Source organism: Accipiter gentilis, chromosome 2 (assembly GCF_929443795.1).
Source record: "Accipiter gentilis chromosome 2, bAccGen1.1, whole genome shotgun sequence".
Taxonomy (NCBI): Eukaryota; Metazoa; Chordata; class Aves; order Accipitriformes; family Accipitridae; genus Astur; species Astur gentilis.
Window position 1 is genome coordinate 54,199,851 of NC_064881.1, and position 26,842 is coordinate 54,226,692.

Below are 26,842 nucleotides of genomic sequence, written 5' to 3' on the forward strand. Positions count from 1 at the left end.
CGGACACGGCTGCCCACGGTGGCCAGGTCTAGCTGGGTCTGTTCAGGTTACACTGTCAGCTATTTAAGTCAGTCTTTGCTTGCCCATCCCCAAAAATACCGAGCCCTGAGCTTCAATAGGACAAGGGGTAATGGTTTTAAACTAAAAGAGGGGAGATTCAGACTACACATAAGGAAGAAATTTGTTACACTGAGGGTGGTGAAACACTGGCCCAGGTTGCCCAGAGAGGTGGTCGATGCCCCATCCCTGGAAACATTCCAGGTCAGGTTGGACGGGGCTCTGAGCAACCTGATTTGCTTGAAGATGTCCCTGTCCTAGATGTCCCATCTAGTCCAACCCCCCTGCCATGATCAGGGACATCTTCAACTAGATCAGGTTGCTCAGAGCCTCATCCAACCTGACCTGGAATGTTTCCAGGGATGGGGCATTGACCACCTCTCTGGGCAAACCTGGTCCAGTGTTTCACCACCCTCAGCGTAAAAAAACTTCTTCCTTATATCTAGTCTGAATCTCCCCTCTTTTAGTTAAAACCATTACCCCTTGTCCTATTGCTACAGGCCCTGCTAAAAAGTCTCTCCTTCTTTCTTATAAGCCCTCTTTAAGGACTGAAAGGCTGCAATAAGGTCTCCCCGGAGCCTTCTCTTCTCCAGGTTGAGCAACCCCAACTCTCTCAGCCTTTCCTCACAGCAGAGGTGTTCCAGCCCTCAGACCATTCCCGTGTCCCTCCTCCGGACCCGCTCCAACAGGTCCGTGTCTGTCTCGTGCTGGGGACCCCAGAGCTGGACGCAGTGCTCCAAGGGGGGTCTCACCAGAGCAGAATGGAGGGGCAGAATCCCCTCCCTCGACCTGCTGGCCACGCTGCTCTAGATGCAGACCAGGATATGGTTGGTGAAGCAGGAGCTTGTTCCCAAAGCAGTATGAAGGGTTAACAGGGATCGGGTGGATAGGTTTTAATCTCCCTGGGCTTTGCCGCAGGAACATGTGCAGGATCAGTGGGTTCCTGGGGGAAGGTCCCTTCCCCATAGCGCTTGCACGCTGGACCTCCGAAGCTCACATGGACGCTGCAGGTCACTAATCCTCCGTGTCCTCCACCCACACGTTCTCTCTCCTTTTCCAGTGCTTGGGCTAGGCAGGTGTATTATGGGATGCAGAGCTGCTGGGTAGGGTGGGAGGAGGGACAACTGCACCTGGGCTCCCAAATAGAAAGGCTTAACCTATGGAAACCTTCTGCTAGTGGAGAAAGCCAGCCATGGAGTGGATTTGTTCCTGGCTGCTGGAGGGTTGTGTGTCCTTTCAGCCCCAGCAATTCGTAGTCTTGGCCTTGCCGGAGGCTGGCAGAGAGTGAATACCAGGTCTCCTAGCTTTAAAAATAAAATAAAAATTTTTAAAAAACCCAGATGCCACTAGAGGGAGCAGATATTCCTGTTCAGTGGACAGTTTTCACCTGCATCCCTGGAGGTGACACAACAGTTCTGTCCCTTCAGCTCAGCCAAATCATGGCAGTGTCCCACTCCAGTGGAAGCACAATAAAGCCTCTTGACCCCTGTTGTCCGGCTGGAAAAAAAATCACATTCCCTTGTTGACAGCTGGACTGGGCATGCTGGAAAACCTGGGAAGCTTTGCTGAGACCTCAAGGTCATTGGAGGCCATTAAGGGAGAGATTTCCGAATGTCGAGAAACACTTGGAGGGGTTGAGGATGCTGCAGTGTGGTCTGTCGCTGCCACGCATCCTCGCAGCTCTTGCCACAAGGGAGGTCTGCCTGCAAAAAACAACTTTATTCCCACCAGAAATGGGATGGTCTTTGCTGCAACTAACTGAAGGGAAAGGGAGGTGTGGTTCAGCCTGGTAGGTGCGACACTTCCAGCAGGAATGGGGCAGATGGGAAGCTGCAGAAACATCGGTGTAGTGCCAGCAAATGGTTAAATCCATGTGGAATGGGTGTGGAAGTGGATAAAGCACAGGCTGGCATGCAGGCTCTGCACGCTGCTGGAGGTACCTACCAGGGATGCTGTGATGGGGTGTTTGCACCACGGCCCTGGGGATGGCCCATAGCTGGGTGACCAAAGGGGGTTTTATCCAGCTCTGATTTCTATAGCGAAGCACGGATGAAGAAGGCGGACTTGCTTATGCCAATATGCAGAAAAGCTTCCAGGGATGCAGAGATTTCGTCTCCAGAAGTGGCTGATGATCTCAGGCCCAGGACAGATAAGCCGAACATGAGCTGCGCAAATTAAAAATTGATTTTTGATTGCGGCGATAGCAGCTGCAAAGGGCAGAGCCAGTTCAGGCATTTGTGCCTCAAGCTTCTCAGCATTCAGGGTGTCTCTGCATTTTAGTGTTGGTTTCTGACCACGAGCAAGTTCCAGGCACAAGCTGAAAATATACATATTTTTATACAATATACTTGTTCTATACCTGTCCGAGTCTTAAAACGTAGGAAAGCCGCTTCAGGCAGGGAACATTACAGTGCAGACAAACCAGGCGTTTCTTGGGCTTAAAATATCTGAAGACATGAAAACTTCTGCAGAAGCAAGCAGTAAGTACCATGCCTTTTTATACCTGAGGCATGAATAGGAAGCCACTCAGCAGAGGTCAGACAGTTGCTGACTCTCAGTGACCCTGTGAACGAAGCTTTTTTTATTTCACTCTCACCTTTTGCTTATAAGCATTAAAATATATACCACTATGGGTGCCCTGGGTGAGCAGATGTGAAATTTTGACCGACAGTGAGCCAGATCTTGAGCTTACATGATCTTCCAAGACACCTCCAGCCCTGCTTTTGGTGACACCTCTGAGGCTGCGTGGCTGTCTGCCCACTGAAGAGATGGCTTTGACCTGGTGGGTGTATAAACACTAGCCATGGAAGGTGAGGGCCAAACTGCTTTATTTCAGTCTTCCTCAATGAAGAGCACTGCTGCGGCCCCTTGCTGTAGGGATCATAGAATCATAAAACGGTTTTGGTTGGAGGGAACCTTTAATGGTCATCTAGTCCAATGCCCCTGCAATAAGCAGGGACATCTTCAACTAGATCAGGGTGCTCAGAGCCCCATCCAACCTGACCTGGAATGTTTCCAGGGATGGGGCAGTCCAGGGATGGGATGACCTTCAGGGGCTGATTTTGGCAAGGCCAGACCTGCTGGGTGCTGCTCAAGCACTTGTGGGGCTCCAGGATGTTGGAGATCCCTCCTGGGACCACTGATCTCTCAGCACCTGGGGCCGGGTATGAGCCTTACTGTCCACGGGCAGCCAAGGAGGGACCCTGAGATGGGGCCAATATGGGCAATATTGGGGGGGGGGGGGGGCAATTATTTGGGGTCACCTCTGCGTGGGGCAGTTGGTGTGTCTGAGCCTTGACCCTAACAACCCTGAGATGAGGATGGACCTGACATGTGGTGTGTTGGAGGTGATGACTGGAAATACTTCATTTGCATCAAAAGGAGGAACAGAAGGGGATTACTTGTGAGGCTGGGGAGGGATCTAGAAAACAGGGTGGTGTGGGGCAGGTTGAGTCATCACCTTCAACCAGAGACATGGTTGAACTCTCCTTGGTAGGACAATTTAAAAAGATGTTTTTCCAGCTCTTGGTTTTGTTTCTTATAGAAGAACCAAGGCTGGAAGGGAGCTCTGGAGGTTGTCTGGTGGAACCTCCTGCTTCAAGTTTCTTAACACTGAGTCTTGTAATCATTTCAACAAGGTTTCTGGCTGAGTATTTCCCTCCTGAACTCGTCTGGTCTTATAAGGGAGGTCAGGGGAAGTGGGCAAGTCTTGAACAACTGATCTCCTTGGAGTTTGCACTCGGAGGTGCCCCACACCCTGCGGTGACAGGAGGACTGAGGAACCAGAGCATCTGGTTTGGTAGGAGATGGTGGAGGCTGCTCCAAGTCCGTTCCTCATGTCCTGGGTGCAGCAGTGGACCAAGCTGGAGCTCGTCCCATCACACGTGTGTAGGTCGGGGATGCCGTCAGCCCCCGCATCCGCAGGGAATGTGCTGTTGCCAAGTGCTTGGGTCTCGCTGGACTTGCTTTACGCTGCCGTAGTGAGATGGGATTTGCACGTAGCTATAATTAGCAGCTGGATCCGGCTCCAGAGACCGCGGTAGGAAGCGCTGCAGTGTTGTCTCAACTCAGTGAGCTGGCATCTGCTCATCTTCGGGATCTTAATGGCAGGTTTGTCTTGGTGGTCAGCAAAGGTAGAGCGCTTCCCAGCAGGAATGTCTTGCTTATGCTGTCTTGCCCTAGACTTTGCCTTGCTTGTCTTAAAATGGTAACTTTTCTGCAAAGCATAACATGACAGCTGTGAAATCTCTGAGCAGGCTGCAGCCGGCACGTCGGCTGGCTTTTATGTCAGGTCACTGGGTTTCTCTACACTGTCTGAAAGTGTCTGTGGTTATTGGTCCGTGCAGAGTCTTCCCGTTGCTCAAAATCCTTGGAGAAGGCTTTGGCGAGGTGGGGGGGAGAGAGGACCTGCTCTGAGGAGCTTGTGCAGGTGCCCACAGAGGGCTCGGCTGTGCCACCAGCAGGCAGCATCTCTGCCCCTGCTTCACCAGGGAGGGGTCACAAGTGGAGGCTTGAAGGACAAGCAGGTGGACCTTCTCCGGCCATCAGGAGAGCTTTCCTTGGACCACCACGTAGGACTCTCTGAGAATAGGGGGTCTTTACCAAAGTGCCATCTGCTGTGAAATCGTGCTTAATTTATTTCTCAAGACTTGCACTTTTCTTGCATGTCTTTCCCCGATTCTGAAGCCTGGCGTGATATTGGAGAAGATAAAATGCAGCACTTAAATCTTCCTGGATTAAGTGTAGCTGAGCTGAAATAGCTGAGGGGTATTCCCTTACAAACCAATCCCTGAAACGCGCCAGAGCTGTCTGGGGTCGAGGCGTGATGGTAATGGGTACTGTCAGGTGTCTCGGGCAGAACAGGGTAGCTGCAGGTAAATGTACGGCTTTAAAACACAAACTCTTCTCCCTGGTACAGGCAGCAGCCATTTTCTGACTGCAAGAGCCCAAAAAAGCAGCTTTGTGGTTTAAAAGATGGCTCCAACCTAGAAAATGTGTGGTTTGAGTGTCCGGGGAGCTGTTTCTCGGTGCCTCGAGTTAACAAAACCACAATTTTGTTTGCAATTCTCTCAATTTATATCCTTCTTCTGAAGGCATTGGGAAGACCTGCCGTGCTTGGGTTTGGAGCGCAGGTGGATCAATGACATAAGTCTCTGCAGCATCTGCTGCATGGGGATTTTCCAGGTCCCTGCAGGGATTCTCAGCCCTCCTCAAAAACAAGCCTCTGCTGTGAAGAGAAACTAAGGAAGGACGTGGGGTTGCTTCAGAAAACTGTGCAGCAGGGCTGCAGCATCAAGCAGATCCCAAAGACCTTCCTTCCCAACATCTTGCCTCCAGCAGTAGCGTAGTGCATGAAATTCAGAGCATTTCTTCACCCGAAGGTAGGATTTTCCCAGCTGGATGACATGTCCATGCCTGGTGTGAGGATGCTGCCTGTGCTGTCTACGTTGCGCACGTTCCTTTCCATCTCCAGGCTCGGGTGTCGAGAAGCTCATCTGCAGATGGGTCAACATCACACCGGCAGACCAGCAACATGGTGGGAAGGGGAGCACGAGCCCGCTGCATCCCTGTGCCAAGAGCAAGTGGTTGTCCTCAATTTAGTACTCCATCCAGGACAGAAACCTGCCAGTGGCTGCACAGGCTGCGAGCTGTTGCATGGACCTGGCCTCAGTGCAGGTTCAGGCAGGGTTTGTAGGATGGGCTTCCTTCTGGGTTGCCATCTTTTAAAAACCACAACTTGACGAACTGTTCTGCTTTGAGGTCGAAGAAGGGCTATTTCAATGTATTGGCACAGGCAGCTTGGGCAGAGGAGGGCTGTGACTGTCACTGCTGGAGTGGGCAACTCGGGTGGCACTTGTCCCTTTTCAGCTGATGAACCCAAGCGCTGAGGGCTTCCCGCAGAGGAAGGGTGTGGAGGATACATATAAAACCCACGGAGCTCCAGGAATGCCATTTTGGCATTTCTGATATTGGCAATAAATAAGCTCTGCTCCTTGTTGCCTTCTCCATCTGCTGGTAGCAGAGGACTGAACATTTCTGCTTCCTGAGCGGCCGCTCCCGAGATCTAGAAAATCCTCCACAAGCAGCCAAAATGACCTCTGAAAGCACAGGCTTCTCCTCTGCATGCCTGCCATGGAAGGACTTGTTCTGAAACAGCATCTGGTGTCCTTCACACCTCTGTGGTGTGTTCATCTAGAAATGGGCATCTTGGTACTGCCAATATCCCGAGGTTGGAACAGGGCCACCCATGGCTTAAACAATGTTTTTATAGGTTAAGTCCATAAAGCTTGGTCAATATTTAATGCTGAGATAACTAACCATGGGAAAAGTTTTCCAAAGAATGTGCTGGGTTCTCAGTGGCCGTATCGACCCACTTCTTTCTGATGTGTGCTCCCAACTGACTCTTGGAGTGAATGCCTGGAGTCAGGAGCTTCTTCTGGGTTAAGGTCCGAGGGCTGGAACACCTCTGCTATGGAGAAAGGCTGAGAGAATTGGGGTTGTTCAGCCTGGAGAAGAGAAGGCTCCAGGGAGACCTTATTGTGGCCTTTCGATACTTAAAGGGGGCTTCTAAGAAAGATGGAGAGACACTTTTTACCAGGACAAGGGGCAACAGTTTTAAACTGAAAGAGCATAGGTTTAGATGGGACATAAAGAAGAAATTTTTTATGCTGCGGGTGGTGAGACCCCAGACCAGGTTGCCCTGCGAAGTTGTGGATGCCCCATCATTGGAAGTGTTGAAAGGTCAGGTTGGACGGGGCTCTGAGCAACCTGATCTAGTGGGAGATGTCCCTGCTCACTGCAGGGGGGTTGGACTAGATGATCTTTGAAGGTCCCTTCCAACCCAAACCATTCGATTATTCGATGAAGTTTTTGCTCCACTATAGGAAAAAAAATTATGAGGAATTTGTTGAAGCCTGGAGTCTGCTCCCTGGCTGCTGTTACTGCATCAGATGGTCTGCCTTAACTTGATCTAGATCAGCCCTAAATACCTGCAACATCCCTCCCATCACTGAAGGGCGAAGAGGATGGTCTGGAAGGCCTGTGCCCTGCCAGTCCCCAGCACTGCAGGGACATCATCCCATACCCAGGCCACAGCATAGCACTGCAAATCCTTTTCTTCCTGGTGTTTTATCCACAGGGTGTTTTGTACAAGCGTTCATGCGTACAGCCGACGGGCAGAGCAGGAGGTCAGGGAACGAGGTCCCCCTGGCTGCGGTGGCCAGGAGATCTGGCACGGGCTCTGCCTGCCCTCAGAGCAGGCTCAGAGGAATCCCACTCGCTGCTACAGGGATGCTGCCAGCCTGGGGAAAGGAAAGTTTGAGGAAATTGTAGGTATTATTGAAATGGAGATATTTTTTTTTCCCTCTTATTTGCTGCCTGTAGCAGAACAGCCACATCCCTGCTGTTTCCCTCTCCGTGCTCATTACTTTCTTCCCTCCTCCCCCATAAGCCTTGCAGAGGAGGTCACTGGGTTATTTTTCAGCAGATGTCAGATTCCACCTTATCAAACGAACCCAGGGAGATCCAAGGCGGTGACCTTCAGCGGATGCCGCTTTGACCACAGCCTCGACCTGCTGCCAGGTGTGCACCAGCAGACCACAGCGTGGGCTTCTAGGGCCACCTCGAGGGCTTTTACATAGACCTGCTCCAAACTGCTGTTGCTTTGGCCTCCACGACAGAGTGCAGAAGAAGGTCAATATAGTTTTGCTAATAGGTGCAGCGCATCTTTGCTTTGCTCTCCTGTGTACTCTCGCTTCCCCTTTTCACCTTCTGTTGGGACACGCCTTGCCCAATAAAAGGATTCATGTCCTCAGGACATGGGATAATCCAGCATCCAGGTGAGCAGGAGCTGGGGCTCCAACTCCCTTTTCCACCCAACAGCCTTCAGGCAGTCCATTTCAAACAGCTGAATCCATCACAGCTGCGTTGCTCTGAAGGTTTTTGGTTTAATGGTTACCAGGCAGCCCTCCGGCTTCATACTTTTCTGCTGGTTCCATGAGATCCTAGATTTCACAAACCTTGTAAGGCATGATGCTGGGGAGGGTACTAATTAGAACCATCGGGGCTGGAGGGAGACAGGCAGCTTCATCTGCAGCATGGGAGGCAGGGTGGGAATGGGCTTTCAAACTGTAATTAAAGCCGAGAGCTCTCTGCAGGAAATCACTTTCCAGGTCATGCGTCTTTCTCCATTGCTTTCACATGCTGCAAGCAGATTGCGCCTTGCACGGAGGCTGCACACAAAGCCGAGCTCCCAAATTCACTGTCTTCCAACGTCTTTTTGTCTTGTTTTATCCCTGTTATCGACTTAGCTGGGGTCATTCCCACCCATGTCATGACAAAAGCCCAGCACTCTTGCTCGCCCAGTGAGATTCTCATCTGCTGATGCTTGGCATCGCCATGGATTTCTCCTAATGTTGGTCAAAGAGCAACTCAGTTGGACTAGATGATCATGGTGGGCCCCTTCAAACAGAAATATTCTATTCTATTCTATTCATGCCTTTATTTACGTTTTTCACAGCACCTCTAAGCAGGTCATGAGGATCACAGAAGTCAATTGGGTTAACCTGTGTTTCTGCTGCTGGGTATCCATGTGGATGTTGGGTGAGTGGCCTATTGTGATCACCTACTGTAGGTGACCAACAATTGCAGCCTTCTCTTAAATACTGAGAGAAGATCTAATGGTTTCACAGATGCTTCTGGTCGCCTTGTTACCAGAAACTCAAGTATTGAACCACTTCTGGGTGGATTTTGTGGTTGATGTTGGCTCCTCTGGCCAGGGGTCTAGAGAAGTTCATAGAATCGTAGAATCACAGAATGGTTTGGGCTGGAAGGGACCTTTAAAGGTCATCTAGTCCAACCCCCTGCAGTGAGCAGGGACGTCTTCAACTCAATTAGGTTGCTCAGAGCCCCGTCCAACCTGACCTGGAATGTTTCCAGGGATGGGGCATTGCCTGGCAGGGAGCAGCAATGCCCTTGGTCAGCTGGAGCATGACGGACATCTTTCCAGGCATACACCTTCTCCAGCTGTGATCTCTCAGCATCCCCTTTTTGTCTGGATATTTGATTTTGCCCAGCTGGGAGACTGTCTCACTCGACTTCTTTTGGCTTCAATTTTCTTTCCCCCTTACCAGTGCCTCAGGCGCGCGGGTGCCGGCTGTGCCAGGTCTCACCTCACCTGACCAGGTGGGTTCTACACCAGATGAAACGTTTAACATGATGCTGTTCGGAAACCCATCTTCTTGATGGGTGTCACAGACTCCTCCATTAATTTGCATTCACTCACCGTGCTCCTGCGTGCTTATTGCGGTCAAAGTGGTAATGATGTGAGCCAAGCTCTTGGTTGATGAACCATCTGAAAAAGTACACGGATATTTGGTGCCAACTGTGAGCGGAAAATGCATTTCCAGTATAAAGTTAACAGCATCTCAAGATTTAACTCGCCTTCCTCATACCATTCTCAAATATTTTAGAGAAAAATGTTCATATCTTGCATTTCTTGCTCTAAGCCAGGGTGGAAGATGAAATCGAGGACAAAGCGCTCGGTCCTGTTTCTTTTTAATATCCTCTCTTTGAATTCTCTACTGCCCGCTGCAAAACAGGACTTTGGATTAGATGGATATTTGTCTAATGCAGCCAAGTGCTTACGTAGATTGTCAGACCCAAAATACAGTTTACGTAACTGCAAAGAAAACCATCTTTTAACTTTTATTAGAAGCAGTGGCTGTAATTAAGAGTATGAAGCCTTGCAGGCCAATGATTAGAACAGAGGATTAGGCGCTGGGATTTCATTTCTATTCCTGGCTTTGCCATCGAGCTGTGCTATTTCAGTCAAGTCACTTTCCCTTATTTTAAAAATAAAAGCAATGGTGCTCTCTGAGCCGCTGTGAAATGGTGCCACTTCCTATTGTAGGGGAAAAAAAATGCTTAATTTTTTTTTTTTTAAAATTTATTAGATGGTTGCTGTTCTGCCAGAGGTTCCCATGCTAAAGCTGCCAGAAGCAAACGTGTGTCTATACTGGAGCTTTTGCAATACACAGTTTAGGGTATTAATGGAAAATCACCTTTGAAGTATCCTCAACCCCAGGTGGGAGAAGGTCCATACTGGGAGAGGGCTCCCACTGGGCAAAAATGCAAAGCTGCCTTTTGCAATCACCGCCAGCTCCAGTGAGAGGTGGCACCAGATGTGCCGCTCCTCCAGATGTGCTGCTGGTCCTCCTCGTACGTCACTACAAGGACAGAAGCAACTCCTGGCATTTCACGCTCCAGGGTTGGCGTCGGTGCTCCTGCTCCTGATACTTTCTACAGTTTTGAGGTTCACTGCTCCTTTTTGCGCCCACCAAGGGTTGCATCGGTATCGTGCTGGGGAAATGTGGGCGTTGCAAGTACTGGAGCCGATGGACCTTGCAGTGCGTGTGCCCTGCGTGTGCTGAGATGAAGCAGTGCACCCTCACCGGACAGCACATGTTGGGAGCCTTTAGCAGCACCTGCTGTATCTCGGTAGCATGTTGAAAACTCGCCCAGGCATCCATCTCAGCAATTGTCATAAAGGACATTTGGCAATCAGTTTTGGAATCTGGCTCCAGCATAATTAGGCATGTACAAGATCCCATTAGTCATGATCCCCATTAGGGGATTAGTCCGGAGTCCTGGGTCCCAAATGCATTTGGGCAGGTGATGTGGGGGTTGGTGCAGGAGGATGGGAGCCACTCATCTTGTGGCATTTTAATTTGATTTTTTTTTCCCCACCCCTTATTAAGCTGTCTTAATTTCCTTGATCAGGGCAGCGTACGGCTCAGGAGCAACTGTCAGGCTGTGAGCATCCCTCCAGCTCTGGCAGGCAACAGGAGCTGGAGCTGCAAAAGCTCGACGTGTTTTTCTGGAGCCTGTTCTGGTACAAGCACCAGGCTTGTCAGTGCATGGGGTTGTTCTGGAATAGCTCCAGCATCTGAAAGTCAAGATTTCTAAGCTGCAGCCTCAGGCTTCCTTGAAGAGCCACAGAGATCTGGCGTTAGTGGAGAGACCTCTTCCCATTGCAGTAAGAAGACCGTGTTGATGTTTACTGTCTCTCAAAGTAGACTAACACCTTACAGGGCCTCCTTTTTCTGGAATAAGCATTCAGATTGACATTTATTGAGGAATAACCATTTTGTTTGCATTTAGCATAATCCATAAAGCATTTTTGTCGCACCTTAGTCTAATGCAAATCATACAATCATTGAATGGTTTGGGTTGGGAGAGACCTTTAAAGGTCATCTAGTCCAAACCCCTGCCATGGGCAGGGACATCTTCAACTAGATCAGGTTGCTCAGAGCCCCGTCCAATCTGACCTGGAATGTTTCCAGGGATGGGGCATCGACCACCTCTCTGGGCAACCTGGGCCAGTGTTTCACCACCCTCAGTGTAAAAAATTTCTTCCTTATATCTAGTCTGAATCTCCCCTCTTTTAGTTAAAACCATTACCCCTTGTCCTATCGCTACAGGCCCTGCTAAAAATTCTCTGTCTTTCTTATAAGCCCTCTTTAAGTACCGAAAGGCCACAATAAGGTCTCCCCGGAGCCTTCTCTTCGCCAGGCTGAACAACCCCAACTCTCTCAGCCTTTCCTCACAGCAGAGGTGTTCCAGCCCTCTGATCATTTTCGTGTCCCTCCTCTGGACCTGATCCAACAGGTTCATGTCTGTCTCGTGCTGGGGACCCCAGAGCTGGACGCAGTGCTCTTGTACAGCAGTACTGCTGTCTCTAAATGTGGCAAAGCCCTCAAAGTCACAATATCAAGGGCACATGGTGGGGTGAAGTGTGCACAGGCAGCTCCTGCTGAGCACACAGTGTGGCATAAGGATGTCTTGACATATTTGCAATAATTTGATCATCTGCATGAATGTGAATACGCTCAGCAATGATTTGAATTCATTTTTGGTGCATTGGTTGGACCACGTTAAACACCTGCTCGACTGCTGCTATCCAGAATTGAAGGGCTCTTAGTTTGGTTTAGTTTAACTGACTCTAGGGGCAAATTTAGAGCCTGACTTACAGTGATTTTTAATTTTAGAGGAAGGTTAGGTTGCTTCTCGTAAAAAAAATGGGCCCAGAGAGCTAAGTGTATTGACTTAAGTACATCATTTAGTACAACTTAAACAGGACTGGGATTTGGGTACAGAACCTTAGTGCTGCTTAGCCTTCCAACAGAAGCTGGAGGAAAGGGAAATATATTGAAAGGACTTAAAACACACTGTCTTGAGTAAGGATTTTGCTTCACCTGTTTGTCCACCTACAAAAGAGAACGGGATATTGCTGAATTTATGGTTGTACCAGCCCTGCCATGGTTTCATCTCCTTTTCATGGAAGGAAGAGCACATGGAGGAAGATGTAGTGTGCGTCTCTGGTACAGACGATGTACAACCTCGCTGCTGTGGAGAGATGGGCTCCATATAATCTTGCCAGTTGTCTCAAGTTGTGATGAACCAGTGCTCATCTTGGTTTAAATATGTCTCCTTATGTCTCTTTTGATCTTCAACTTGGTTCTTGCCCAGGCGCAGGCTTTGGCCATGTTTGCCAGTTTTTTTTAAATAGAAGGCAACTGAGGGGGTAAGAAAGAAATGATTGGGTTGGGAAGGAAGGGGCTACTCAAGGGAGTGCCAAGCTGAGGGTGGCATTAGCAGGAGTATGGTGGCATCTGCAAGGGTGGCAGCCAAGGGAAAAGCAACCTGCCCACAGCTCTAGGGAATTAAAGGTTGGTCAGCATTACCTTGATCGTGGAATGAGTCCTCCTGGAAGCCATTTCTGTGGGCATAGATGACGCAAAGGTGGTTGAGAATGGCCAGCATGGTTTTACCAAGGGTGAATTATGTTTGACCAACGTGATTGCCATCTGTGATGATATGACTACATATCTGGATGTTGGGAGCATCTGCCTTGACCCTAGCAAGGTTTTTGATGTATCTCACATGGCATCCTTGTGTCCAAGTTGGGACATTAGAGTCTAGACAGGGACACTATTAGGTGGGTAAAAAACTGGATCATCAGGCTCAGAGGGTGGTGGCTAATGGTTCATAACCAACCTGATGGTTGGCTGCAAGCGAAGCTCCTCCCAGGCCCATCCTGGGACCTATCCTGATCCATATCCTTATCAATAACCTGCAGAGGAGACAGAAGTCACCCTCGTCTACAGACAAGCTGCTCTGCTTGAGGGCAGGGCTGACATTCAGAGGGACCTGGAGGAGTGAGGACAGGCTGGGAAGAACCCCCTGAAGCTCAGCAAAGCCAGATGTAGCAGTTGGGATGGACTAACCCTCTCTGGGCAGTGGCTGGCTGGGTAACAGGTCTGCTGAGGACCCAGGAGTCCTGGGGAGCTCTACGCTAAATGCAGGTGAGCAGCGTGCATTGGTAGCAAGGGAGGCTGGTAGTATCCAAGGCTGTAGCACCAGGCCCATAACTGGTAGATCAAGGGAAGCAATTATTCTTCATTAGACCACAGCTGGGCAACTGCATGTAGTTTTGGGATCTCCAGGACAAGAAAAACTTGATAAACTTGAGGGAGTCCAGTGGAGAGCCAGCAGGATGGTCAGGGGCTGGAGTACATGATGCGTAAGGAGAAGATGAGGGAGCTGGGCTGACTTAGCCTAGAGAAGAGGTTTTTGGGGAGACCTCAGGGCACCCTTCCAATACCGAAGCAGCACTGCTGTAGCAGGACCAGTCAGCCTTTTGGTTAGAGCAGGTTTTGCTTTCTGTGATCAGCTTCTTGCCAATTTCTGGGTATGATTTTACCCATCAGGACTTCTGGCAGGCAATTCAGTCCCCATAGAACCATGTTTGTGCAAGCCCTTAATGCCATCTCCCTCCTCCTCTCCAGAAAGTAATTTGGATTGAGCTTTCTAGATTGTCCCCATACCAGCAGAATTCAGGAGTTTTTTAAGGTGCTGCTTTTATCTAGTAGCACTTCTGCAGACGTTCATGGGAAACCCACGGTGGCGGTTTGGTACCTACGTCTCTGCAGCCGGGGCAGAAGAGCAGCTTGTACCTGTGCTTGCAGCTCAGTTTGCAGCTGGATGAGTCTTGATTTAAATGGCGAGCTGTGTTGAGATGTGGAAGCAATCAGGGGCTGCTGAAGAACAAGTGTATGTTCCATTCTGCTCCATCCTTTTTTGGGGCAGGACAGCAGCCTTTGGCTGAGGTTGGTTGAAGCTCTCAGCCCACCCCAGTGAAGTCTGGTGGAAACATCATAGGAAACCCACCTGTGAAAGTGTTTTTCCTTGATTGCCTTGCTTCGGTTTTCGCTCAAACTGACTGATTGTTGATTTAGGCTCCTTTAAAGCAGAATAATAGGCCTTTGGTACTATGTTAACTAAATCGGTGAAGGAGGAGGAGGAGGACCTCTTTGCTTCCTCTTTGTACCCAACAGTGAGAGGTGCTATCACTGCAACCTTTTATGTGACTGTTCATTTTTATGTAGGTTGTCCTACAGCTGTCGAGATATCTGTGGCTTCACCAGGTGACGCAGCAACTTCATTACTGTCACTTCGCTTCCTTGCTGCTGGCATCCCGTATAAATCCAGACGCTAAAATCTGCAGCAAGGGCCACCTTCTGTTTCTTTTCTGGCCAACGTAGCAGCCTCCAAATGTCTAGTTCCCCAAGTTTTTTTCTTAGAAAGATCACTGGAGTGAGAATGGAGGTGGACCTCGGAATGAGGGTGGCTGGTTGTGCAGGTACTGGGCATCTTGGTGGTGGATTGAACATTACACATCCCATTGGGTATGTAGTTTTGGGGGTTGAGTGCCCATTGTGGTGGCCCAACGAAATCTTGCTTTTTGTGTGCTTTCTTGCTGCTGTTGGAAGCAGTGGAAGGAGAAGACTTTGCTCCAGGGTTGCCACTGCAGTTTTTCTTCTCATCTCTTGCATCTTCAGCCTGTGTCTTCACAGACACTCGCTTCGGTTCGTCAGCTATGCTCTACCCTACGATGGCCAACCAGGCATCTCTTCGTCTGTTTTACACAGCTGTGGATTGCTTAGTGGATATCAGCTATAAAAAATAGCTGAGAGTCTGTTCACGGCTGGGATGTGTCTGGTCCAGGCCTGGTGCTGCTGTTGTGGCAGCAGCCCAGCATCTGGGTTCGGGGCTTGATGCATATTGGTGCTGTGACCCCCAGTCCCGGATTGCCAGGCAGAGCTGAAAACCCTCTGTATCCATGAAACCTGGGATCCAGAGGAGTGGGACTTAACTTCTGGAGGTGTGTAGACCTCACTGGTGGCAGTGGAAGGAGCTGTTTGTCCATCTCACAACGCTGCAGAGAGTTCAGCCTTTGTCCGTTGGGTTTGCTGGCCCTGTTTTGGCAGTGACCTGACTCCAGTGGAGTCTTTAGAAGGAAGCTCTTATGTTCCTACCAGACTTGCCCTGGGGATGCTGCTGTACATCTCTGCAACACCCTGTCACCGCAGAGGAGGCCGTTCCCGTGCGTGGAGGTGCTGTACACCAAGGGGAAGACCATCAGACACCATAGCTCTGAAGGCAAGGCATGGGCTTGGAGAAACATTTGTCTTCTTCCCAAAATCAGCACAGAGCCTTAGCTTCTGGTAAGCCAGGGCAAGCTGAGTTTGTAGGGGCTTTTGCTGTGAAAAAAACCACTTTGCTTCCCGTTTGTGTGGCACAAAGGCAGGCAACGGTAACGACAAACTAACAGGATCATTTTCTTCTCTGCAGAGGTCTCCTCGATGGAGCCGGGCTGTAGCAATGCCAATTTTCTTTCTACAGAGGAGGTTAGGCTAGAAGGAGTACAGACAGCAATGGGTCAGCTGCTTGAGGCCTGACAAAATTGCTCTGAGGGCTTTGGTCTCTTCAATGCAAACTTGAATGCAGCTGTAATCATCAGAGTAAGCTTGATGTGAAGACAGAAGTGTGGGACTGCTGGGCTTTGGGACTGCTAAAATCAGTGCCTGTGATATCTTTTGCACATCTTCAACCCCCTGGTATGGAGGGTACCGCTGCACCCCCCTGGGCAGGGCACTGCTGGCATCGGGACAGAAATAGAAGGAAGAAAAGTCGTTAATCTTCCTATTTATCTCCTGGTAAGGAGTGTGCTCCCACACTCAGGGTTTATTCAAGGGGTAATGTTTCAGGAGCTTGTGCTTATAGTTTTTAAAGTAGCAAAGGCAGGGATGCTTGGAGACCCTTCCTGGGCCAGGCGTGGGCATGCAGGTAATCCCGCACTTTGGTCTGACTCTGCCTGCACCCAGGGAGCTCCGGGAATACATCAGGTCTCCTGGGAGGGGGTGAATATGACAGCCAAACAAAATCGCCAGCTGAGCCTACCGGCGGCAGCAGGATTTCCATGCGGTGCCGTGGTGCGCTCTGCCTCTGCTCTGGGAGTGAGTAGATATCCTCCAGAGATGCTCGATGGTTTCCAGCCACCTGGTTCATGGGAAGCAGGCGTGATGCTCTGCTAGGGGAGGATTTGGAGTTGCAGCATCAGCAGGGCTGTGCTTGGGACGTCAGCAGAGCAGCAGGAGGGAGGAAAGGGGTGTACATCGGCAGATTGCGGCTCGGGGACCTCTGACCCCTCTGAATCATCCCCCTCCCTCCTGCACCGTCCCCCAAACACCCACTTAGTCCTGTCAAGCACCAAAGAAACTGAAAGCATTGGGTTATGATTGCTGCTGGCTCATTCCCTCTGTTCCAGGTGCCAGGATCAAGCTCCACGTGCCCCTTTTTGGATGCTCCTCCATCCCTTTGGTGATTTTGGCAGTCACTGAGGACGGGTGGTTTTGGCAACGTGCCCATGCCAGGTGAAAAGCACCCAAGAGCTGTTTGTAGCCACAGCTGATGGAGCTGTTGCTACAGAGATCTTGCCAAAAACAGCCTCCAATCAGCTCCCAGCGCCGGTCTGATGCTGAGCCCTGCTCAGAGCCCAGCAAGCCGGAGAAACGATAAATAGGTGTCAGCTTTGCCCATGCGTTCAGTCCTGCTGGGGACAGTGATTCACAGCAGTTGCAGGGCTTATTATTTCTCCGAGTCTTTTTCAAAGCATGTGTGTTTTGTGCCGCTTGTGCAAATGTGGCTTTTATCCTCCCTTGTGCTATTTCCGACCTTCCCTCTCATCCCACCCCATACCTGGAGGTGTGTTCCAGGCAGAGCCGTTGCTTGGTTTCCTACCATCCTTCCTCCTGCTCGGATCCTGCTGCGAGCAGAAGGCTTTTAAGGACCAGCTGTGGCTCAGCGGGCAGCACCGACCTGTGCCAAGCTGTGTCTAGGTTCACATCTGGCCTTACAGAGCCTTGTTTCCTGGGTTGGGCTTAACATCAGGATTTGGAAGGTGCTTTTTCTGCCCCCAAAAATAATCAGTGTTGTCTGTCTGTCTGTCCCCACAGCCATGGTGGGTGCTGCAGATGCTGGCATCTAGCAGAGATGGAGACAGGCCGTTCAGGTATCAGGAGGACCCCTCAATAGAGGAAAGGTATTTTAACCTCAGGAAAATGTGCATTTTCATCGCATCATCCAATGGTTCGGGTTGGAAGAGGCATTTAACCATCTACTCCAACCCCCCTGCCATAGGCAGGGACATCTTCAACTAGACCAGGTTGTTCAGAGCCCTGTCCAACCTGACCTTGAACACTTCCAAGGATGGGGTAGGCTCTTGGTTCCTGTTTTGCCCCAACTGTGGTGGGATATACCCAAATATACCTTGGCTGCATGCTGTGGGAGTGGCGAGAGCTCTTTTCCCAGCAGGACGGACATTTAGGGTCACTTTCTCCGCTGCTAAAATACCAAAGTGGTGAGCTTCAAGCCCTTGGGTGTCAATGCAGATCTCAGCCCACATTTAGGTGTGATGAGCTGTTTAAAGGTGTTCCTGTAGTGTACTTGGGTGTAAGTGGGATGATCCAGAGGAGCTTTCACAGATGCTCCAACTCCCTTGCAGCCAGGGTTGCTGGGGTGTTTGGGCAGAGATGCTTTTCTGCTGTCAGGCCCCCAGGTACTTGCGAGGCTCTTTCCTTCACCCTTTCTCCCCAGATTTTTTCCATGGATAAGGCAGATGAGCAAGGGATCAATTGGTTTTCCATGCAGATCTGGACAGCATGGGCTAAGGCATACACATCTCTCCACTGTGGCACATCCACCACGCCCAGCATCGCACCGGTTCATGGGAGGGAACGAGCACAGCTGGGGAGAACAGCAATCCCCCCCCATCCAACTTCCATTTCATAACCTGCCTTCATCTTGAATCAAAAGGGTTTCTTTTCCCATCAGCAGTAATTATCCCCATCCACAGTAACTCAGGATCCTCTGGCATGTCTGGACTGTCTCCGCCGAGGTTTCTGCTTAGACGGAGTTGACGGCTGAGCGAATCCATCCCGCCGAATGCCCGTTGAGATACAGGGAGAGCAAAGATTCGGGCTGGAGCCAATGCCGATGCCCGGAGGCAGCGTGGTGGGAGCCAAGCAGGGGATCTCCACAGGGATCTGCGGGAGAACGGGGCGGTGGTTGCACAAACCCGGGGGTGGCCGAGCCGGCTGTGCTTGCTTCTCCAAGACAAGCTGAATTTCAGGGGGTCATTAAAAGTCACTCACTGAGATTTCAGCATAAATGAATAGCTGCTGGAAGCAGCAGGCGTGGAGCTTGCTGGAGAGCTGGGGGCAGGCTTGCCAGCTATTTAATATTTAAGCAGCAGCCTTGTTAGATTCCTGCTAGCCCAGCTTTGCATGGGCAGCGATGGAATGGAGCATTTGTCCCCTACCCTTTGCCTGCCCCCCAAGTAAGCTATTTTTTTCAAGGTTTTTAAGCCAGCGCCTTATGAATTATGCTTGACAAAGGTCAGACTAACAGAGCCACTGGATTAAAAGGAAGAAATTTTTTACAATGAGGGTGGTGAAACACTGGAACCAGCTGCCCGGAGGGGTGGTCAGTGCCCCATCCCTGGAAATATTTAAGGTCAGGTTGGACAGGGCTCTGAGCAACCTGATCTAGTTGAAAATGTCCCTGCTTATTGGAGAGGGGTTGGACTAGATGACCTTTAAAGGTCTCTTCAAGCCCAAACCATTCTATGATTAAGGTGCTTTCTGCAATACCTGTCTCTATGCAGTGACTTAGGGCAGCTGCTTTTCATGCCTATTAGCTAAATTTAGATGGTGGAGCAGAGTTGACTCGTGCTCTTCTATGCCGTGACCCCACTGTTGTGGGAACGAAGCAGCAAAAGGGTTTTGCTGGTGGGACTTTGCAGCCAGGTATATATTTGACCTGTGCTTGAACGCAGCTCGGCATGCATGGGCATCAATCGTAGGGTGGCTTTTGCTGTCGGTCTTGCTGAAGTTGGTGGGATGATCAAAGGACCTTAGTTACACTGAAAAGGCAAACAGCCTCTTCGCCTCCCAAGAGCGTCGGTCTGCCTGCACCCTGCACAGCTTGCTGTGCCTCTGAACCACGGCTGCAGGGTTTGTATCTTCAAGCAGGGCTTTTCCAGGCACCACACCAGTAAGGATTTCCCAGGATTAGACTGAAATGATGATTTTCTGGGACTAAAGCAAGGCCTAAGCAAAGCCTGGGTAGCAATCTGTGCACTTCTTTACGTGCCATATCATGCTCACGGGGCTTTCGTGCCATAGCTGATGGCACATCTGAGTCTAGGTCACCAGGAGGACCTTTGTCTGCAGAGGCATCGTCCTGGTGGTGCTGCTTGAAGGTCTGCAAGCTTGAAGGTGTGCAAGCTTGAAGGTCTGCAAGCTTGACGGTCTACAAGCTTTAAGGTCTGCAAGCTTGAAGGCCTGCAAGCTTTAAGGTCTGCAAGCTTTCAGCCCCCATGACTGCTCCTTTCTGAAACCATGTAGATCTTTGCTTTTATGGGTCTGAGTCTGATTGCCGCAAGTCTGCGTGGTTTGACAAGTTTCCATGCTCCTGCAGCAAAAGGAATGTGATATTTTTGCTCAGTTTGGACAGAAACATTTTCTTCCCCAGAGGGATTTGCTGCCTGTAGTTAAGCTGTTTCCCAAATCTGAGCCAACTCTCCTCAGCTAACCAGCCCCTGGCCTGGCACAGAGGCAGGACAAGTCTTGAGCTGCTGTTGGTTTTGTAGGCTGGACAGGTATCACAGCACTCCAACTTGCTCCAGGCAGGACCCTCAGCTTCTTGCAGAGGTCTTTCTCCACACCAGGCTCCAGGTTTCAGCAGGAAAACAAACAGGCAAACAGTTTTATTTATCAGAAAGACCAAGGATTAAATCTTGGCTCTACAAGCCAAGGCTCAGCGTGTCGAGTCCAGCTAGGATGGGGAAGTGCTCCTTGATCTGTCCCTCTTTCACCTCCCGGGGACGTGGACCCTTGCTGCAGAACCAATCCCCTCCCTCACCTGGTCCCAGGTGGGGTGGTGGCATCTTTGACCCCTGTCTCCCTCGAGACATCACAGCTTCAGGGAGAGGCACCTTCAGCAAACATCAAATGACATGCAGCGTCACAGCCTGTCGTCTCTGTGCTTTTGATGACAACACACATGTCGTGCTGACCTCAATGCTTCATCATTTCCACAATTAATGCAGTGTAGCCTTTGGCAGCTCCCCGACCACCATCACGTTGAGCTTCCATGTTTGCAAGCAGGGTCTAGTCTGGGCACCACGTGCACCAAATGCTTCACCTCCTGGCCTCAAAAGACAAACTAGGATGGTGCATGCTGTAATAACTTGGAGATGGCTTTTTGTTCTGGAAAGCTTCTTTTAAATGCCCTCTCACCCCCAAAATCTCCCCTTCAAGGTGAAGGGACTCTACCTGCCTGCTCTGTTCAACACAGGAGGTGTGGAGATGCCTGGTCCACCCTGACCATTGGCTCCCAGTAGAGATGGAGCAGATCTCTGCATCTCAAACATCAGTAACCCTGAGACCCGGAACCAAACATGGGTCTGCAAAATGTCTTCCAATTATCGAAGATGAAACAAAGCATCACAATTTGATGTCTGTGAACTTCAGCATCCCTCAGCACCTATGTCCTCCAGAACAGGTTATCTGGTAGAAGGCTGCCACCAGTTCCTTGATTGTCTCCTTTTGGCATGATATTTCTTTCCAATGCAAGCCACACCTCTGGTTTTAGGGACACAGGTCAGCTAGCCAGGATTTTTTAGCTTGGCAGTCTACGTGCTGTGGCCTTGTGGCATCTTTTTGTTCAGAACTTGCTAAAATCACCCCCAAAATAATGAGTGGAACCTTAGCAGTGGCAGCAGACGGGTGAGTTTTCATCTCCTGTAAGATGCAGAAGAGCAGAGGGGATGTCCCAGGTGTTATGTTGCTGTGTTCATCCTGACCTTGAAGCTTGCAGCTCGTGGTGTTGCAGATGGATGCAATCCTTGACATCAATCTCATTTGCAGCTTCACTGGTAGGAGCTGATTGCAATGATAACAAAGCCAAGTCTGACTCATCAGTACCTGAATGAGGAGCAATGCCATCCACAGTGTGCCGGCAGCAATTTTACTCCTGATCTAGCTCTGCTGGTGGGATGGATTTGAAGCTCTCCAGTTGATCTCAGTCTTACTGCTCTGCCTGGCATTTTTGGACCACACGGTAGCATGAAGTATGAATTGTATGTCAGCAAGACCTTGCTCGTAGTCTGAGGTTTTAATCCGTTTATCTCAAAAGGAGGAGGTGTCAGCCTAAGAGAACTTTCTTTAAAGATTATGGGGTGTTAATGTATGTCAAGTCAGTGTGTGTGTTTGAGAGCAAACCGTGTTAAACTGTTACATCTCACCAGCCTCATGGGCTGTCCCTGCTCCTGGGCATGCTGTGGAGCTCCAGTTTCTGCACCGGGACAGAAGGTGCAGAAGGAGCTGCCTTAAGACAAGGGTTGTACTGTACTGTGTACTGCATGAAATACCAAACTGGGAGCAGAATCTCTCTCCTTAGATATTTCATCCAGGTTTTGAAGCCAGATGTGAATAACCTCCATTCACCTATGAGCTCACACATCCCTCACCTCCTGCATCCAGCTGGCATGGGCCAGAATATTAAAAGTCGCATAACTCTGCGGCCGCTTCAACAGCCTTTGCTGTGTTTGGAAGAACCTTTGCACGAAAGCATCTGAAATTCCAGCAGCTGCGTGTTGGCTGAGGAGCAGCTGATGTCGTTACTGGGAATTTACGGTCAGCTCGTTTTCTGGTAATTGGCTGGCCAGATGCTTTTGGTGCTGCTCTGTGCTCCTCAGATCCTCTCTGTCAGGTGAGCATGAGAAGAGACAGAGATTTTGGGAGCCAGAGCCTGGAGGAGACTTCATTCCCCCCCTTGCTCCCAGATTGCTGTTGCCTTTAGCAAGGAAGGTTTCCCCTGAGATGCAAGGAGACATGCTCGGTGCCCTTACTTGCAAGCGTTTTGAAAAATATCAGGCCAGAAGGAACGGCTGATGACCAGGTGAATTTTTTATTTTTTTTATTTTTTTTTTTTTTTTGGAGGGGAGGGGAAGAAGTGAGGTGTACAGTGGGTAGAAAACTTCTGGAATTTGTTGCGATGAGAAGCTGTGGAGGCTGATATTGCTGCATGTTCAGGAAGGGATTAAACAAATTCAAGGCAACCAGTCCATAAACATCTCTGAAGTGGGTACCTTGTAGGACATCTCCCTGCTGTGACCCCTAACACAGGGACTGGGTGCTGTGGGGCACGAGGGCACGGACTGCAGATCATGAGCTCTTTGTAAACAGCATCTCTTGCTGCCATGGTTTGAAGCAGAGTACTGGGCTGGAGACACCATTGCTCTGACCCAGGAGGACATTTCTTACCTTGCAGATCTTTCCAAAAGGTCCATGAAGTAGGGCAAATGGACAGATTTTGCGTAGGGAAGCTAAAGTGGTCCTGAAGTCTTTGGTTCCTGGGGAAACCTGGAGAAAAGGGGAGTCTCCTTTCAGCTCCAACAGCACAAGGGATCCACACAGATGACGCAGTCATTGAATGTTCTCCAGGCTGTGGTTGGGCAGGGATGCTACCACCAGAAGAGTAACCTGTTTGCCATGAGGGTCCTTCCCTTGGTCAGTTTTGATCACAAGAACTTGCCTGAAGGAGACCTTCCTTGAGGTGTTTCCCTAACGTCCATTGCCTTTCTCTTTAGTAAACGTTAGGTATGGACTCTTTCAGCAGCAGGGCTCTTCATTAGGAAGCTTTCTGAGCATTAATTCCCTTCCATCCAGGGCTTTTCCCGTTGGGGAGGAGATCTTGGAGCCATGGATCTGGGTACAGCACCGGGTGTCAGAGCTGTTGCCTTTCTCTTGAACATCCGTTTCCACTGGCCATTGTGGAGGAGGAGGAGCGCTCATTCACGTGCACTCGAGAGGAAAAAGGGATTAAGCAATTCAACAGTCATAATTTCAGGGCTCAGAAGTCTCATTAAAATTAGCTTTGACAGAAGCTTAATTTTACTGCCTCTTGCGTGAATAAAATTTTTGAGGTCTATCCTATTAAGATTTGTTTCTTTTCCTTTTTATTCTTCTGAAACCAACATCTGATCTGAATTTTATTAACACAAGCATCTTAATGTGTACGTAGGGGGGGTTTAACACTGTTTCTTCGAAAACTGCTCAAAACAAAGTTATTTCTCCAGATGTTTGCTGTTATGTTTCAATGCAGAGCAAATGTCTAATAATTTGCTCAGTGCCCTGTGTTTTCTGAACGAGCCTGATTATTTGCACATCCCCACAGTGAAGGACTGTTAAGGCAAAAAAAAGACCTTTCCTGTGCTCATTGAGCAAATATTGGCAAGTATGAACAATATTGGAAAGCGTCCTTAGACAAAGACTGATACCTGGTCACGTGCCTTGTTGGGAGGTGTTGGAGGGTCTCAGCATGGATGCTAGGCTGTTGGGCGAGCATGAAACCAAAGGGAATATGGAGCAAGAGTGGGTTTGCTCTTATAGGACAGGCTTTAAGCTGGTGGTAGTCCAAAAAGTAGCATGTCAGTGCCACCCTGCTTCTCCACGTGTTTTTTTCCACGTCTGTCCAACGAGTGCGCTCAGGTAAGGTGTCTCTCAGAATGGGTTGGTAGCTGTTGGTGCTGGGACCTTCTCCATCTTCTGGGAGCAAGGGCTCTGCAGGCTCAGATGTAACCGACTGCAACGTGGTAGATGAAAATGTGCCAAAAAGGGCTTTTCTGGGGCTTGCTGCCTCTGCCCGTGTTGGCTCTGACCATCTGAGACAAGCGAGGAGCGAGAGCAATGCTTGAGGCACAAGGAAGGGCTGCACTTGGAAAGGACCATGGGTGGGACAAAGCTATGAGATGTTTAGGATCTGTTCGGGCACGTCTACAGCTGTTCTTCACAAATAAGCATAGTTTAAGGGAGAATGTGGTGTTTGCAGTGTTTGAAATGTAACTGGGGACCACAGCCATGGAGGGCTTGGTCATCATCTGCTAAGCAACTGATTAATGACTCGAACCCTGATGCAAGGAGGTGGGAGTAGGTCCCGAGTGCAGAGCCGACTGGTGGGCACCAGGAGCCCATCTCTGTAGATGCATCTTCATTAATCCTAAAGTGAAGGAGACTTTAGTAAGGGCACACGCGCGTCACAGTCACCGTTGGTAACTCCTTGTTCATTATTACTGTATTGCAGTTCATCGCCTTCCGGAGTGTTTGAGAAAGAATATGACATTTATCGTGATTACAGTGCGGAAGGTCAACTCCTCCACTACAGGTAGCCAAAATTTCCCTCCGGTATTGGGGTTGGGGTCTGCAACGTGGCCTTGGTGGTGAGGTGGGGGTGTGGGACAGCCCGTGTGCTGCTGGCTGACCTGTGGGAATGGGGCAGCGAGTAACGCTGGTGTTTTCTCTGTGCTCTTCTGATATTCCTTTCTATCCCCTTCCCTTCACGTGCTGAGGTTTTTAGCTTTACTACCACCCTTAAATAAACCTTAAGATAGATTTTTGATGGTTCTTTGGAGCAGGGACCATCCATCCCCTTTAGGTGTTGGTCTTTGTTCGAGTGGCTCCTATCCATGACCAGAAACCAGAGCAGGACAGGAGGAGCACCAGGCATGTCTGTGAAGGGGTCACACCTCAGCATGAGCTCCTGGTCTGTGGGGTTTTGTTAGTCTCCACCATCAGTACAGGACTCACCCGGTGCTGCTGATGCACCCCAATGCCTGCCATCACGGTGGGGTGGTGGCTTGAACATCTCTCCACACTGGAACCAGTTTCTAGGCTCTTTCCTAGGATTTTTATATCGACTATAAGGAGGTTCATGTGGATATGGATTTAATCCATCACTGCAGTGAGCCCAGGTGATTCAGCATAGTGTCTCCGTAGGGCGCTGAAGGTGGGAAAGCCTCCTGAGAAATGAACCATCTCTTCCAGCCTGTGGGTCCAACTGCTTTCAGAGTCCATTTGTAAGACCAATATGAGCTTTCTCTTGCTCAGATCAGGATTTCAGGTGCTAAACCAAACCACCACCTCCAGCTTTCATGCATTTATGTCACTAGAGAATAATAGTGTTGTGTTGTGCTTGTCTTCGTTACAGCTCAGAAAGCTCCTCTTACAGTTTGCACAAGCAGTTCAGGTGTACAAATGCCATGACTTCTCACTAGTACTAATGTGGACTAATGCCTTAAACATGGGCAAAAAATCACCAGAATTGAGTATGTCTGAGTAGATGATCAGAGGTGGGGAATGACCTTGTGCTGGGCTCCTGGAGCCTGGCCCAGCACCTGCATCATCACTTTCAAAACAACCTTTTTGCCTTCAAAACCCAAAGCAGTGTGAGCAGGGGTGGATTTAGGGGGGCTGAGAAATTGCTCTTGATGCAGCCCAGATGGCTCCTTGGCCATCCTTTCTCAGTGGCCAAAGGAGGCATCTTAGCTGACCCACCTCATTCTGCCCTGGAGCATTTAGGAGATGTCCCCCTTGGCCACCACCTGCCAGGATGGAGGTGGTGGTGAGGCTCTGCAAACTCTGGGACCTCCCCACAAACCCAGACAGACCCATCTCACCCTGACCCCATGCCAGCCTGCTCAGGTAGGGGTTTTGGTACCTACTGGCATCATCCAGATCAAATCAGACAGCAACAGGGAGGATAAATGCCTGCACTGGATGCTTTTACTAGTATAGACCTGCAAACAAGTGGTGGCCTGAAGACTTTCTCTGTAACACCATGTTCATCCCAATTCTTACTTTTAAGGCAGCAGGTCTATAGACTACGGTCAGATTTGGGGGTTTTGAAGTTAATGCCTGCCTGGTTGCTCTGGGCTTTGACGAATACCCCCAGTTTCTGTTATTTTCTGGAGATGCAAGTGAGTTGAAGCACCTCTAGCTCTTGCTTTGCTTTCGGCACTGGTTGCGGGGACCGCAAGGGCGCGATGCTCTGCGTTCCCTTCCCTGCTGCTCCGTGACAGCACGGGCTGGCAAGCTGGTCCACAGTGGCATGGTTTGCAGCAATCTCCATCCCGGTTCAAGACACATGCGAGTGCAAAATCACCCAGCGGCGCTGGCCATGTGCCATCCTGCCTGCCCTGTAATTCACTGCTTCTGCAGTGGCCTCCCAGGAGCATCAGAATTAATTGCCACTTAAGCAAGAGGGGGAAAAACAAGCTTTCTAGGAGGGGAAACAAATAGGGTAATGGTGTCTGGTGTTTATCCTCCCCAGCAGAATGCTCTCCTTGAGCATCGGGTGAGCTCAGAGAGACCTGCCCGTGGACAGCTTTACACCGAAGCATTCCTTCTGCATGCTGGGTGGATGCAAGTCCCTGTCCGGATGCAGGAGAAGTGAGGAAGAGTGGAATGGAGTGTGATTTGACAGGCCTGGATTCACTGTTTGGTTTGGAAACAGGGTTTGCAGGTGCCTCCTCTGCTCTGCT

The 26,842-nt window shown here is 49.9% G+C and overlaps 1 protein-coding gene across 4 annotated transcripts in view; it reads left to right on the plus strand.

Annotated features, from left to right (window-relative positions):
* The window catches only part of ARHGAP39 (Rho GTPase activating protein 39), a 150,007-nt gene that overhangs the window by 87,921 nt on the left and 35,244 nt on the right, over positions 1–26,842 (plus strand). For 3 of the 4 annotated variants that reach the window (XR_007509210.1, XR_007509212.1, XM_049825984.1), the window contains exon 3: positions 24,607–24,687. The exons of the other annotated variant lie outside the window; for it this stretch is intronic. Coding sequence is in view for 1 of the 3 variants with exons in the window: in XM_049825984.1 (XP_049681941.1) it covers positions 24,607–24,687 (81 nt within the window). In the remaining 2 variants the exon portion in view is untranslated. The remainder of the gene's footprint in view (positions 1–24,606; positions 24,688–26,842) is intronic. 4 annotated transcript variants of the gene reach the window in all.